Consider the following 14,437-nt stretch of genomic DNA (forward strand, 5'->3'; position numbering starts at 1 on the left):
TTTGCTCTTGCCAGTGTATCTGCATCACTGCCAACAAAGAACACTTGCAGCCACAATAAAACTAAGGGTAACACTCCTACGGTGGTAGCTTATTTCATACATATAAAAAGTTCTGAAGCCATAAATCCAATAACTTCTTCCCCTATATTTTTTGGCTACTTTGCTTTGGCAGATAAGATTTTCATTTTTTTTTTACTTAAATGTTCCCACAAATTCCACCCTTTGGAGCAGCATTGTCATCATTCTGACTGAGGAGATTTCATAGAATCATAGAGTCATAGAATGGTTAGGGTTGGAAGGGACCTAAAAGATCATCAAGTTCCAACCCCCCTGCCATGGGCAGGGACACCTCCCACTAGACCAGGTTGCTCAAAGTCCCATCCAGCCTGGCCTGGAGCGCTTCCAGGGATGGGGCATCAACAACATTTCTGGACAACCTGTTCCAGTGTCTCACCAGCCTCACAGTAAGGAATTTCTTCCTAATATCTAATTAAATCTCCCCTCTTTCAGTTTAAAACCATTACCCCTCATCCTATCACTATGCTTCCTGATAAAGAGTCCCTCTCCACCTTTCCTTTAGGCCTCCTTTAGGTACTGGAAGGCTGCTATAAGGTCTACCCAGAGCCTTCTTATCTCTAGGCTGAACAACCCCAACTTTCTCAGCCTGTCCTCATAGGAGAGGTGCTCCAACCCTCTGGATAATCTTCATAGCCCTCTGCTGGACTCACTCCAACAGGGCTTTCTTATGTTGGGGACCCCAGAACTGGACACAGTACTCCAGGTGGGGTCTCACCACAGCAGAGTAGAGGGGCAGAACCACCTCCCTGGACATGTCGGCCACACTTCTTTTGATGCAGCATAGGATGCAGTTGTCTTTCTGGGTTGAGTGCACACTGCTGGCTCATGTTGAGCTTCTCATCCACCAACACCCCCAAGTCCTTCTCCTCAGGGCTGCTCTCAATCCATTCTCCACCCAACCTGTATTTGTGCCTGGGATTGCCATGTCCGAGGTGCAGGACCCTGCACTTGGCCTGATTGAACTTCATGCGATTTGCATGAGCCCGTCTCTCAAGCCTGTCCAGGTCCCTCTGGATGGCATCCCTTTCCTCCAGCGTGTCAACCGCGCCACACAGCTTGGTGTCGTCGGCAAACTTGCTGAGGGTGCACTCTATCCCACTGTCCATGTCTCCAACAAAGATGTTGGACAGCACTGGTCCCAGTACCGACCCCTGAGGAACACCATTCGTCACTGGCTTCCACTTGGACATTGCGCCGTTGATTTCATTCTCAAACACTGAATCTTTCTCTTCCCAAAAAGGAGCCACTTTCTGATTCCAAGAAAAAACAGTAAAGACCTAAAGTCTATTGGGATTTCCCTTGTTAACATGTTAACCTGTGTTAATCACTGCACATAGTTCTATGCATGAACATGAATTTTATTTTTTGACAAATCAACTGCATCTTTGAAAGATACTATATTGTAATATATGTGTAAAAAACCCCATACATATTGTTTTTTTAACTTACATAGTAAGAATACAGGCTAGTTAAAAGATGCTGTCAATCTTTTGAATGGTTTTCTATGTTTTAATTATAAACATAATATTCACTTCTTGCTGTCCTTTCAAGATGGCTTTCACTTACCAACTTTGCTAATTTTAAGTTGCATCTTGCACTGTAAATGGAAACTTAGGTGCAGCCTTATGGGGTCAGTAATGCTGTCCTTGTCAGCAGGCAGTACGCCTGATAATATTTGGGGGCCGGGAGGTCATTCCAATTTGGTCCCGTAGCATCTGAAAAGCTGTTGTTTGTCATCTACCTCCAGCACTGAACTGTCATCATCAACGTACACGAGACTGGCCTGCTCCTGGACTGGAGCTGCAAACAAATAGGAGAAGCTGCTGTCAAAGCCAGTGTTTCGTGTTCTGGACTAGCAGCGAGTTCAGGACCATTGTGTTTTAAGTAGAGAAACTGACAATATTTTCTTTTATCCTTACAAAAAACCCCAAACAAACGTATTTTTTAAATTAAGCTGAAATTTAATAATAAAAAAAAACACCAAACTTAAAAACAAAACAATGCTTAAGAAAAAAAAAAAAGAACTAACATTTTTAGGTCCACTCTGGTTACTAACACTCCATTAATTGCAAAAGGCTAAATTTTAATGACCGTGTTTATGTACAGAACACGTTCTTCCACTCTTGCAGTAGTCCTTATGCACTGTTGGGATGACTCACATGCTCATATTCTAATAATGACCCATCCAGAACTCTTTCAACAGGAACTTCTCCAACAGTGTTCATGTCCTACAAGAAAAAAAAAAAAGGATATTTTATCAAGGTAGTAATTAATGTTTTAATAGATTTAATTTTGAGTGCTTGGGTTACCAGTTAACAAAATACTGGTTTCAGTGGGTTTCCATCCATGTTTAAAGTTTACTGCCTGACTTTCTGCTCCTTAGTGGTATAAAGCAAGAGAAATCATTACGGAGCTTGAGATAAATGAGAATGTCAAATGCAGAAACCAATTAATTCAGTGATTATGCAAAACCCAACAATGCTAATGCTATGTACTAAAGAGTCCAATTTGGTGATGCATGTTATATTACTGTGTATAGAAATAAATACTTAAGTCCCAGCTATACTTTATGAAGCTATATATGGGTGAGCTATCATACATAGGTCTGTTTCTGCCATGTGCATGAGTTATAAGTTCAAATTATTAAGATGGTTCTTCACCCCTGCCCTCCATTTGGATTTCATTTTCTCTAGGGCTTTTGCCCATTTTAAAAAAAAAAAAGAAAAATTTATATGTCTTTGTTTGGGATTTTGTCTGGATGAGTATCAAATATAAATACAGGAAAGCACTAACTGATATTCTTGAGAAATTCTAGCAGCATGTTAATGCTTGTGCTACATTTTCTGTTTTACAGCCCACTCAGACAGCAAACAGCTGCAGCACCTTTCAGAAGTAAGACTGTGTCATTTTAGGTTCTTACAGAATAAAAATGGGTTGTTGAAACAACTTTCATTTAAAGTACGTAGGTTTTCATTTGAGGATCTCCAAGTCAATTACAAACATGAGTCAGACGCATGATACCTGTTAAGAAATGAGGTAATGGAGTTCCTTTCCCTTGTGCCACCATGAGACAGCAACAGAACTGAGGACAGAATCCATAAGTTGGCACCTCTGAGTACCAGACCATGCTGTTTCTGTACACACCTGCCATGTGTCGTGACTTCATGGTGCAGTTATCTGCTCAGTGCTTTTCATGACTTCTGGATTGTAAAAGGTGTGGAAGAAGATACACATAAAGAAATCAAGTCCAGTAGTTTGCAAATACCATTACTCACTATGTAGCCTTCATAACAAAGTGTATGTCTGAGTTGAAGATGCCTTATAAAACTTCTGCTGAAATAGCTTGGGTCTCTCCCAGGTGTTAAACAAAAAATTGGAAAACGCTATAAATAAATGGAAGGAAGTATTCAATTTTTGCCTTGGAGGTCTTACAGAAGAAATATTATCAGTGTTTAAAAAAACAACAGAACTGTGAACTAAGTGGATCTATTATGGCCAAATGGCATTCTCTGAGCAAGATGAATACTGCCAGGCACAGTGCACTGTCAGATCAACCGTCAGTTATGCTAATCCTGTCTGTGGAATTCGTGTCTGCAGACCTCCCAAGGACTGCCCACCTATACAGATCTGATGGTTAAAATATTCCCTCCTACTAGCTACAAGAGAACTGTTATGCAAAAGCATTTGTTTTACCCAATACAAAATTTTTTTATCATCCAAATCCATTTGTTTATCATTCAAATAATAAAGTAATAACAAATAATCCACTTGTTTATCATCCAAGCCACTGTTTGGATGAAAAAGTGCTACAAGAAACACACAGAGTTTCTCTGGTCTTCAATAACAAATTAATTCATCTGTGTGCTTACAACAGAAGTGCCTTAAACACTTCATCACAAGAAAAGCTGAATTACTTCCTGTGGGTTCTCTGTAATATAAAAGTTGCAGTTGCTGCGACATTTATTTCTTCAAGCAATATCATGAGAATACTGTGTGTATGCTAAAAAGATGATTATCATGGAATACACCACGTGTGAATATACTATGTGTAGACTAAAACCAGCTTTATGACTTGTTATGGTAATGAGCAGCATGATACAACACGCCAAAAAACCCTATGCCTTTCTTAGAACTAAAACTTTGATGTGTTTATTCTAAGTTTGAAATAAAACGGTTGAAACAGCTGTGCCAAGTCACTTTTTCAGATACTCCTAAAATCCTGAAACAGTTACTCCAAATGTATTTCAGAATTAAAGGGAAGGGTCAGTGTGTCAGTAGCGAACAACAAAGTGCGCGTCTTGGCACGTTCCCTCTCTTTGCCTTGTGTTAACGATGTGGTGTCTACAGTTTATAAACCAACAAAAGCAGTTATGAAACCACTATGACTTAAAAGATCACATTTTCATTTCCCTGCTTATAATTTTTAATTGGTAGGCTTATAATTTTTATTGGTAGGCAAACATAGTTCTGAATGTTGTTTTTTACATTAGGTTTCCAAGAAATGTGCAACGGAGGCTGTATAATGCATATTACAGAATCACAGAATCACCTAGGTTGGAAGGGACCCTTTAAGATCATCTAGTCCAACCAATGAAAAAAACAAAAAACCACCACACACACACAACACACCACACACAACCCACACACACACCACCACACCACCCAACACTAATCCATATCCCCGAGCACCATGTCAACTCCTCTCTTGAATACCTCCAGGGATGGTGCCTCAACCATCTCCCTGGGCAGCCCATTCCAATGCCTGATAACCCTTTCAGTAAAGAAATATTTCCTAATATCTAACCTGGAATACTAAACTTCCCCTGGCGTAACTTGAGGCCATTACCCCTTGTCCTATCATCTGTAACTTGGGAGAAGAGACCGACCCCCGCCTCTCTACAGCCTCCTTTCAGGTAGTTGTAGAGAGCGATAAGGTCTCCCCTCAGTCTCCTCTTCCCCAGACTGAACAACCCCAGCTCCCTCAGCCTCTCCTCTTAAGACTTGTGCTCACGAGTCTCTCAGGATCAGCTTGTATGTGCAGCTCTGAATTGAGTGAAGGATTTAAAAATTTTCTAAGTTTTAAGGCTTAATTCTGCCCTACAGCTGCACAGTACAGCTATTTATGAATTTGCCCTGAGTGAAAAAATAAGAGCTTATGGACTCGTAAGTGTAATAAAAATTATTGACAATTATTTCCATTGACCAAAGTAAATACAGAGTCTAATCTGAAAAATACAAAATTTGGCAAGATGTTATACACTAAAGCATTAACTCAGATGAAGGTGTGCACAGTATACGCTCTGAGTGAGTGCTTCCTTTCATTTAATTGAAGCTTTGGCTCCATGATAGCTTACTAACATGATCATGGTCGAAGTGATGAAAAGTAACCTGTGATGTAAAAGAGAACAGAGCGGGTTTCCCCCATCCCACCGGCTGCGGGAAACGGGAGCGTTGGTTGATTTGTCTACAAGTCCTTCAGTCTGCAACCTCTCTAAAACACCTCTTCTGAGTTTAAAATGCCTCGGCAAACAATGATCGGGGAAGTAAATTACTCTTGTCAAGGTCTGAGTCTACACCCTATGGACCTCAGTCCGACAAACCGGGTCACAGGAAGACCTTGCAGCCTCTGAGGACCTTCAGAATGAAGTCATTTCTGTGAAAAAAGAAAATTAAAACGCCCACTATGACAGACTCCTATACAAGGCCACATAAGCAGTTGTCAAATTATAACCTCAAAACCCAGATGAGAATACCCAGCAAATGCTACACATAAATCTGAGGTAGGGCAGTAGAAATAGCACGTGCGGGATTTAAAAGCAGGCAAGTCACTGAACCTAATAATGCTCATCGTCTTGGCTGTAAGTAACTGTTTGTTGTATCCATCATAAGACTTCCTACACCTTTTTCAGTGCTTCTACCAGCACTCACAAGGATAGGAGTGCTAATATTCTAAATATTATGTGCATACATGCTTGTCTGTGGGAGATGGGGAGAGGGAATGAATATAGGTATGTTTTTCCTCCATTGTCAAAACCAGCTAAACATTTAATATATTTTATCTTTGTCTGCTATTGCCTATCAGTAATGCTTGCTAGAATTGATCAGTTTAACATGTGAATTAAGTAAAATATGTCCATTACTATTGCTCTCCTTTCTGATCTGTGGTGAGACAGTGGTCCATCAGCTCATCCTCATCTACTTCTCACCGGCAATAAGGGCAGGAGTATCTGGGATTACAAGGTAGTAGATTGTTAGTGGATGCAGATATAACTGATACATTGTTAATACTGCAAGCAATAAAAGTATTTCTATTTCTTTGGCCAGATATCATTCAAACCTTCTTTTGCCGTAGCTAAAATGCAGCACGGGCGTATGACACATACCAGGGGGTGATGTCTGCTGGGCTGGCAAAAGGTCAGCCTTGCTAATGGAGGCTGCGAGCGCTGCACAGGACTCTGCCAGCATGTCAGGATATTGATCCAGAAAAGCACTCTTAACATAAGACCTTAGAGAAGAACAGATGAAAATCCTGAACGCTACGACTACAGACATTTGATAAAAGCATCATTTAATTGCTGTGATACACTTGGAGCGTGCGTGACCAAACTACCAATCCTCAGAAGCCCTCATTAAGTATGGACTCTTTCTCGCAGAGGATTGCTACTCAGTTTCAGTACAGAGTGTGGTCTTGTTGCATGGTGGAGACAATGTTTTCAGATTAGTGCAGTTTTCAAGTGTGTGTTGATAAAAATTCAAGTTTTTCTGACCATCAGAAGAACGGTAACTAATAAGGAGATAGGTCTTCTAAGCAAGCAGCTTGAGTAATGTGCCACTTGGGAAGTCAAATGGCAAAGAATATAGGGACTTTAAATTGCATAAATCAAAAAAGCATTTTAATAATGATGATATCAGATTTTCTCCTAATTATTAATGGACAAAACTAAAGCCCGTTGAACTGCAAGACCTCACTTATTCTAGAATTGCTACATGCCTAATCGGTTGCTCTAACAGGTCCTGCCCTCAAAGAGAATGAAAGGCACAAAGAATTTGAGCTTTTTGCAAATAACACACATGTATTCTGTAAATACATATACATTTTCTCTATATCCTATATCAATAAGAAAAGCTGTCAGTCTTAATTCAAAACTGTTTATGAAGAACGAATTATTAGAAGAGAACCAATTACATTTGTATTATTATTAGTCTTCATTCCGGAAATAAAACATTTCAAGGAGTTTTATTTCAAAGTAAATATAAACATAATTCTCACCCAAGAAAAATAGCAAAAACTGCTGACTTGTGAAAATACAGTTGATTCTACAAAAGAGGACACATGGAGTTAAATTCTATCAAAATCATACTAACTACAAGTAAAACATATCATTTTGTAGTCATACACAAAAAAACAATTAGTGCCCATTTTAAGTACTATTTGACAATCATAATGCTGATGGAGTTTCCCTTTTAGACATGGTCTTAAAAAGGTATCTTAATAGTGTTAGTTGTTGTGCATGGAAACATCTCTGAAATTGTTTAGTAATTAGTGTTCAAGGTTGCAAACCTGTGTTTCACATTCTGTGCAATATCGGTACGTACTCTCAATTTTCTTGGCAATATCAGTAGCTGGAATTCCTTCAGAAGGAAGATAAGTGTGGCTGTAAGGGCATGTACACACATTGTTCTTTAAACTTGCAGAAATACAGGAATGACAGAATCTATACATAGAAAGAAACAAAACCAAACGTGGTAATCCCCCCAAAACGCGCTTCAAATAAGGCAGGGTATATAAAAAAAGAATTAAAATTTTGCACAACGTGAGATCACTGGTGTTACATTTCATCATATTTGTTCTTCTTGGGATATATTGTTAAGAAGATTGTGGGTGTTGTTCTTGCAGCCCTACTTCTGTTAAGCAGAGCACTAAAAAAGGACAAGCTGAGCATGCTGGTCACACTGAACGTACGTGATTCCTTTCAGAGCAGAAGCAAGGAACCCATCCCCTGTGGGCCAGCAAAGCCTGCACTCCATCATTCCAAAACTTGCCACCACAGAAAAGATTATTTCTTTTTTGTAGTGTTCCTTACTGTAAGTCTTCCTAAGCTCATAAACAGAAGAATATTCCACGCTGCTCCCACGATGGACAAGAATCCAGGTTGTTAAGATGAGGGAATTTCCCCCGTACACACCACAGTCAGGAGTCGGAGAATGACACTGAGGTTTTAGGCAGCAGTTGCAAGGAAAGTGTTAGGCTGTTGTGCGATAAGTGGTTTGCTGACCTGACCATCACAGGGTTTGGGCTGGGTAAAGGCATACCTACCTCTGGGAGTGTCTTATCCACTTCACTTCTCTGGTTTTAGGAAAAAAACCAGATTGGGTTAGTGGTAACTGCAGCTGCTTTTGAAAGCTTTTTGTTGGTTATGGATATGACAGATAAGCTTTGGTGAACTTGCTTCACTATCTGAGCACCCTTGCAAAGCCCCAGTGCTAATGGAACAGGAGACATCCATCCTTTGCATTAGATTATGGCTCCCCGTCACATCAAGATAGGGATCTACAGGGTCTCAGGTGGAGTGACAGCTTGGGGCCGCAAGAAGGACACCAGAAGGGATGGACACTGACTGCCGGCCCCTCTGGCTTCAGAGGAGCTAGAAGGATCTGCTGTGCCAGACTGCAACCCACAGTGAGCACATCACTGGGTCTGGGTGTGGGCACACAGCAGACACATAAGGGTGAGGAGGTGGCAAAAGTCCTTGCTCCTCTACCATAAATCTGCACTTGTGCCCCTCTTGTAAGTGCCGTAGCCCTGCAGCAGAAGCAGCAGAAGCAAACTTGTGTCTGCAGCCCAGCTGCATGAATGCAAAATTTCACTTAAATAAACTGCTGAATTTGCAGCAAAACAGGTAAGGAGCAGGAACATCTTCCTTTTTGCCAGTTCTGCTTGGAGATTTAAACGCAGTAGCTTCCAGAAGAGAGGAACCTAAAACCATAGATCACTGTGGCCCGGATGAGCAGATCACTCAAACCAAAGAGTACCAGTGGTCATGCTGTGCCAGTTTAGGATGTTGCTACTCACACCCTCCTGCATTGCCCCTTTGTTGAATCACAGAATCATTTAGGTTGGAAAACACCTTTAAGATCACCAATTCCGACCATAAACCAAACGCTACCCACCTCTCCTTCTGTCTCCTCTCCCAACCCTCCAGCCCAGCAGAAGGTATCATGTGCTTATCTCTCTAAAACTTCTCAGTTTGGCATTTTAGTGCAAATCCACCTGCTTTCCCAGTTGCTAAAATGCTACCCTATGCATCACAGCTGCCAAGTCACAAATCCGCATTGCCCCCACCAGCTCTGATATGTAGGTAGCAACTCCAGCAGAGGAATGGAGTTGGAAGCTGAGGTAAAACCTTTTTAAGCCACTGTAAAACAACTTGCCAAACTTGCCAGTGCACTCTGCAACAGCATTTCTAACATACTTAACAGCCTCTGATCGATCTATGGGAGGATTTCAGATGTAATCTCCTCTCTGAAAGCCTTTTCATATGTGGCTCCACGGAGCCACATAAAATACAATCAAAGCCTAAGTCAGACAGAAGGTGGTATTTTGCAGTTACTTCACAGAAGTAAAAATGATTACACAAAGTGCAAAGAGAGTACAGCCAAGACCCTACACGATCCCTGTCCAAGGATAAAACTCTGAATTGTTACACACGGCTTGCCCTCAGGCAGGTTTTAATTTAAGATTATTCCTGTACTTTAGACAGGGTTGAAAAGGTTTCTTTGTTTCCCTGAGGAACAGAAGAGTCTTCTATAAATAACCCTGTGCAAGGTTCACACGTGCCGTCTGAAAGCTTTCCCCCTTTCATGTCACAAAATATAAAATCAGATTACCCTTTGCCAGTTTGTTAGTCCACCCCCTAAAATTGTCAGTAGCCAGAAAAAAGGGTAATATAAAGGATACAAGAGTTGGCAAAGAGCAACTACACCCATGCATTATGCACAAATAGTCTGTCCTTATCAGTCAGTGATTTATTCTATTGATTATAAAAACAATTTGCAAGAATTTCAGGTTCAACAGCAAAAACTCCTCCCCATTTAACCCAATTTATCACTCTGCTTTATTTGCTCAGTCTGTACCTAAACAGGTAAAACAAATAAACAAACTGAACTTAAAATGGTTCAGGTAGGTGAAATAGAAACCAAGCATCTCGGGATATTAACCCTGAACATTGCTAAAGCCCTACTCCCCTCCCCTTCTGTTTAGCCTCCAAGCACTTGCCTCAAGTCTCTAGTTAGAGGCTGCACAACACTTCTCCAATCCCACAAATGCTAATATATTACTTCTTGAAGAAACTGAGGGTGTTGTAAACAGTTGCATTTTTGGACATACATACCTGTGTATGCCTCACCTCGGGAGCACATCATTTTCCATGACCTGTGACCTGGAATAAATAATAAAAACAAGCCTGACCAGGTGAATAGCGGAAAAGCTGTTTCAGGTCCCTTCCAACTCTAACCATTCTATGATTCTATGATTCTATTAAAAGGTGCAGCTACTTGTCTGGATTATTGTTGAGAAGGAACTCTGCAAAGTTGCCTATGGTTTCTGAGGCCAGCAAGTTGCCCTGGAAACTAAAAATGGGTTCAGAAACATGCTAAGAAGCCTTTTATGCCCCCTTTTTTTTCCTTTCTTTTTTTTTTTTTTTTTTATTTTTTTCTAAAATTATACCCAGACACTGGCTTAAGCCATACTTCTGACTGCTGTTATCACTAGGAGGATGCCTGTGCCAGGTGCCACATACGTAAAGGGAGTCACTAGCAGAGTGGCGAGAGGCTGATTTTTCTTGATATATTCTCTCACATCATACATCCCTGTGCATAAACCTTCTCTGCCCATAGTGGAAATGACTGCTGAAGCCAAGGGAGAATCCTGGAAGGAGTTGAACTTGTACAAATGTGACACGGTGGCCTTAATGCAGCTGTGAAAGCAACCTACCAAAGAAACTGTTGTGTTATTTTTCCCTGTGATGAATAGAAATAAAAGCGGATTTCTTCTAGGTGTCCCCAGGTATGTGAACACCTGAAGAACAAAGGTAGTATTCCCACTTATTCCTACAAGTACTGGAAACTTTATGATACATTTAGTAATGCACGTAAGTGAATTGGGATCTGTCCAGGTTTTTTCTCATTTGGCTAAAAGTTGTATCTGCTTTATTAGGTACAATTGGAAGAGCTTTCAATACCTTTTGGACACTGTATTTTTTATTATGACAGATTATGCTTTTTTCTTTAATATTGAGGAAATTTGAATATAGAATCAGAAAAACCAATATCTGGGCATGTCTCCATATATATATTTTTTCCAGCATCCAATGTATTTTCTGTAACTTAATATTTTTACAGAAGCAAAGTCAAGTATGTCCCACTTTTGAGTAAGAAATAAAAAGGGAAATGCAGTAGATTTGGCAGCTTCAAGATGAAAGCATCACCAAGTTTGGTATCTTTCAGTTTGCATCTGGCCTGCAGTAAAACTAGTAATCTCCTGTCAAAGTGATTTTCTTGGAAATTTCCATCACAGATGTGGTTTTGGAGGAAGATATCACCATTTTCTGGGCCCAAACTCTGCAGTGATGATTATCTCATATAAACAGCTTTTACAGTCATGTTATTAACTTGCCAAATCAAATATGTAATGACAACAGGAGGACAGCGATATTTCCCGTGCTTGCTATTTACTCATATGCTACCTCACTGATGAATAATAAAAGCAGATCTAAGAAGAATTATATCTCATATTAGGTAAAACCCACAAAAATCAGGACAGCGGTATGCATTGTTACAGAAACTGCAACAAAGTCTTTTCCAGCATATGTAAAATCTTGTCAGTCAGAATCAAGTCAACGAATTTCCTCTGTCAGTTATGGGTTTTCTTTAGTATCAAATAAATCACGAGGAAAATAGTAATACCATGCCACTGGCTGAACTCTAATTTTGCCTATTGCTGGGTTACATTTGGTGTCACTTGTTTAAGATTTAGATCTCAGTTATACCCAAATTGAATTTCTTTGCATGTCATTGCATTAATAATATAATGTGATAAAATGTCATTAGCCACTGTAAGACAATTAAGTGCAAAGGTTATACAAGAAAATCAATCAGGGACTAAAACTGTAGGGTTTTTTTCTAGTAAATCACACACATTTAAAATCTGACAATGTAAGTATGAATAATGTATGGAAAACATTAAATCATGAAGGATAAAAGTAAAATGCTTTTAGCATAGAAAAAGGCATAGAAAACCCAAATAAGCCCTTAAATCCATGTCAATAATATGTGAAAATAAAAACGGCATTGTCATCCTTGACATATGGAGAATGGAATTCTCACAAAGACAGCAGCAAAACTGCATTAGAAATTTTAGGAATTACTGACAATAATTTTCCAGTACCGAGTAGGTGACACACACGCAGACCCAGCCATGGTGGGAAGGGCTGGAACAATCACAGGGCTGGAAGCTTGTGGTGGCGTGAAGATCAGTGCTCACAACCAATTACATCAAATAGGGGCAGACAGAGTACAGGTTCAGCCAAGATCTGTTACATGCGCACATCTTTGTGGCTGAGTAGGCATTTACAGACGTGTATGTGTTTACTTAGATACACACACAGATAAATTATCTACATCTGCCCGATTAGTTTCCTAGAAAAAAAAATAGTTAAGAAATAAGAAAATCTGAGAATGTATTAGAGAAATTTAACAATATTAATGAAAATCAGGGTGTCTCTCAGAAAACTTCATGGTAAGTATTCCACAATATTTTAAATATTAAAATGAACAATTTTATTAAAAAATTGTTAGGAAAAAATTCTTTACCATGAGGGTGGTGGAACACTGGAACAGGTTGCCCAGGGAGGTGGTTGAGGCCCCTTCCCTTGAGATATTCAAGGTGAAGCTCGACGAGGCCCTGGGCAACCTGGTCTAGTTGGGGGTGTCCCTGCTGACTGCGGGGAGGTCGGACTAGATGACCGTTGGAGGTCCCTTCCAGCCTGGACCAATCTATGAATCTATGAATCTATGAAAACCTCTTTCTGGAAAAGGAAGGAAAAACAGTAGTTAAAAGTAGATAGCAATCACAAACGTATCAATAAAAATTACCAAATAAAGCCAAAGAAAATTCAAGTCTAGTAAAACTAGGGACAATAGAAGGAAATCTAAAGTATAAATGAAAGAAGGTAAAAGAGCAGCTAAGGCTGCTGGATTGATAGGAGAATGCAAATGGTGCAAAGAAATGTTCAACAGTTAACTAGAGTGTTTGGGAAGGAGCAAAAGCATGTGTTTATATCTAATCAAGGTACTGGATAATTCGCCAACCCATAATGAGAATGTAATTATATTAAACTACAGTAATTAGGAATAACTATTCTAAAAGGAAGGCAGAGAGAACTTTCACCCAATAATCTAGAAGAGTTGGCTGAGGAGCTTTCTGCCTTGCTGTTAATTATTGTTAATAATTCTGAATATACAATGGAAGTCCTCCAATGCTGGACTCAAATGACATGGCTGACCTCATCAGTTATAAAATGTAAAAGATGAAGTTGAGTCTATAAAAGTATATTGATGCTCACTAACATGGTTTTAGAAATTGGACTTGGCAAACTGAACTCAGACTGTACTAAAAAATATAATTGTGTTTTGTAACTAGGATGATGTAATACACTTCTGCAGGGTATTTAACTTAGTCTTTCATGGCCTTCAAACTAAAATAAATTAACATTGTATATTATCAATAAGATACACAGGAAATAAGAAATACTGTATGACATCTTACAAAGTAGCATCAAAAACATACATACCTGACCTTAGGTAATATTTTTATGAATAATCCGGAAACAAATACAAAGCCACCAAGTGACTGTTATTTGCAGATGCCAAAAGCACAGATGAAGTGATAAATCACGATGGCGACGGACATCGCACAGTGCGATCTGGATTCCAGGGTAAATTGGATCCATTCAAAGAAAGTGAATCCTAAAAAGTTGAGTACAGTTTCATATATCTAGGGGAAAAAAATGTGTATTATACTTCTGGTAGAGTAACTAGTGGCTGAACACCACCTAGCAGCAGGAGAAGCAGCGTGTGCTTCCCTGGTAGCACTGCTATCAATGAAGGCAGATGCCTTCTGATGGGGATAACGACAGTAGAAGTTGAAAATGAGGATATTTATTGCATTAGGTTCACTGCTCCAAGTACAGAACAAGTGAAGGAACCTCTGCTTATTGTGACTTGCCAAAAAATTTCTTTTCTTAATCAAGAGAGAGGATTAAACCCTTGTTGTTGATCTGAGTGCTGTGCACTTCTTACT

At 39.7% G+C, this 14,437-nt stretch overlaps 1 protein-coding gene across 1 annotated transcript; it reads right to left on the reverse strand.

Annotated features, from left to right (window-relative positions):
- Positions 1-2,213: 2,213 nt before the first annotated feature.
- Positions 2,214-10,945, reverse strand: RNF125 (ring finger protein 125). The gene is given in 7 exon segments (XM_074146789.1): positions 2,214-2,306; positions 3,354-3,461; positions 6,219-6,247; positions 6,250-6,305; positions 7,388-7,395; positions 7,640-7,793; positions 10,878-10,945. Coding segments are annotated over 7 exon segments (516 nt in total).
- Between the last annotated feature and the right edge of the window lie 3,492 nt (positions 10,946-14,437).

Source organism: Numenius arquata, chromosome 4 (genome assembly GCF_964106895.1).
Source record: "Numenius arquata chromosome 4, bNumArq3.hap1.1, whole genome shotgun sequence".
NCBI classification, from domain to species: domain Eukaryota; kingdom Metazoa; phylum Chordata; class Aves; order Charadriiformes; family Scolopacidae; genus Numenius; species Numenius arquata.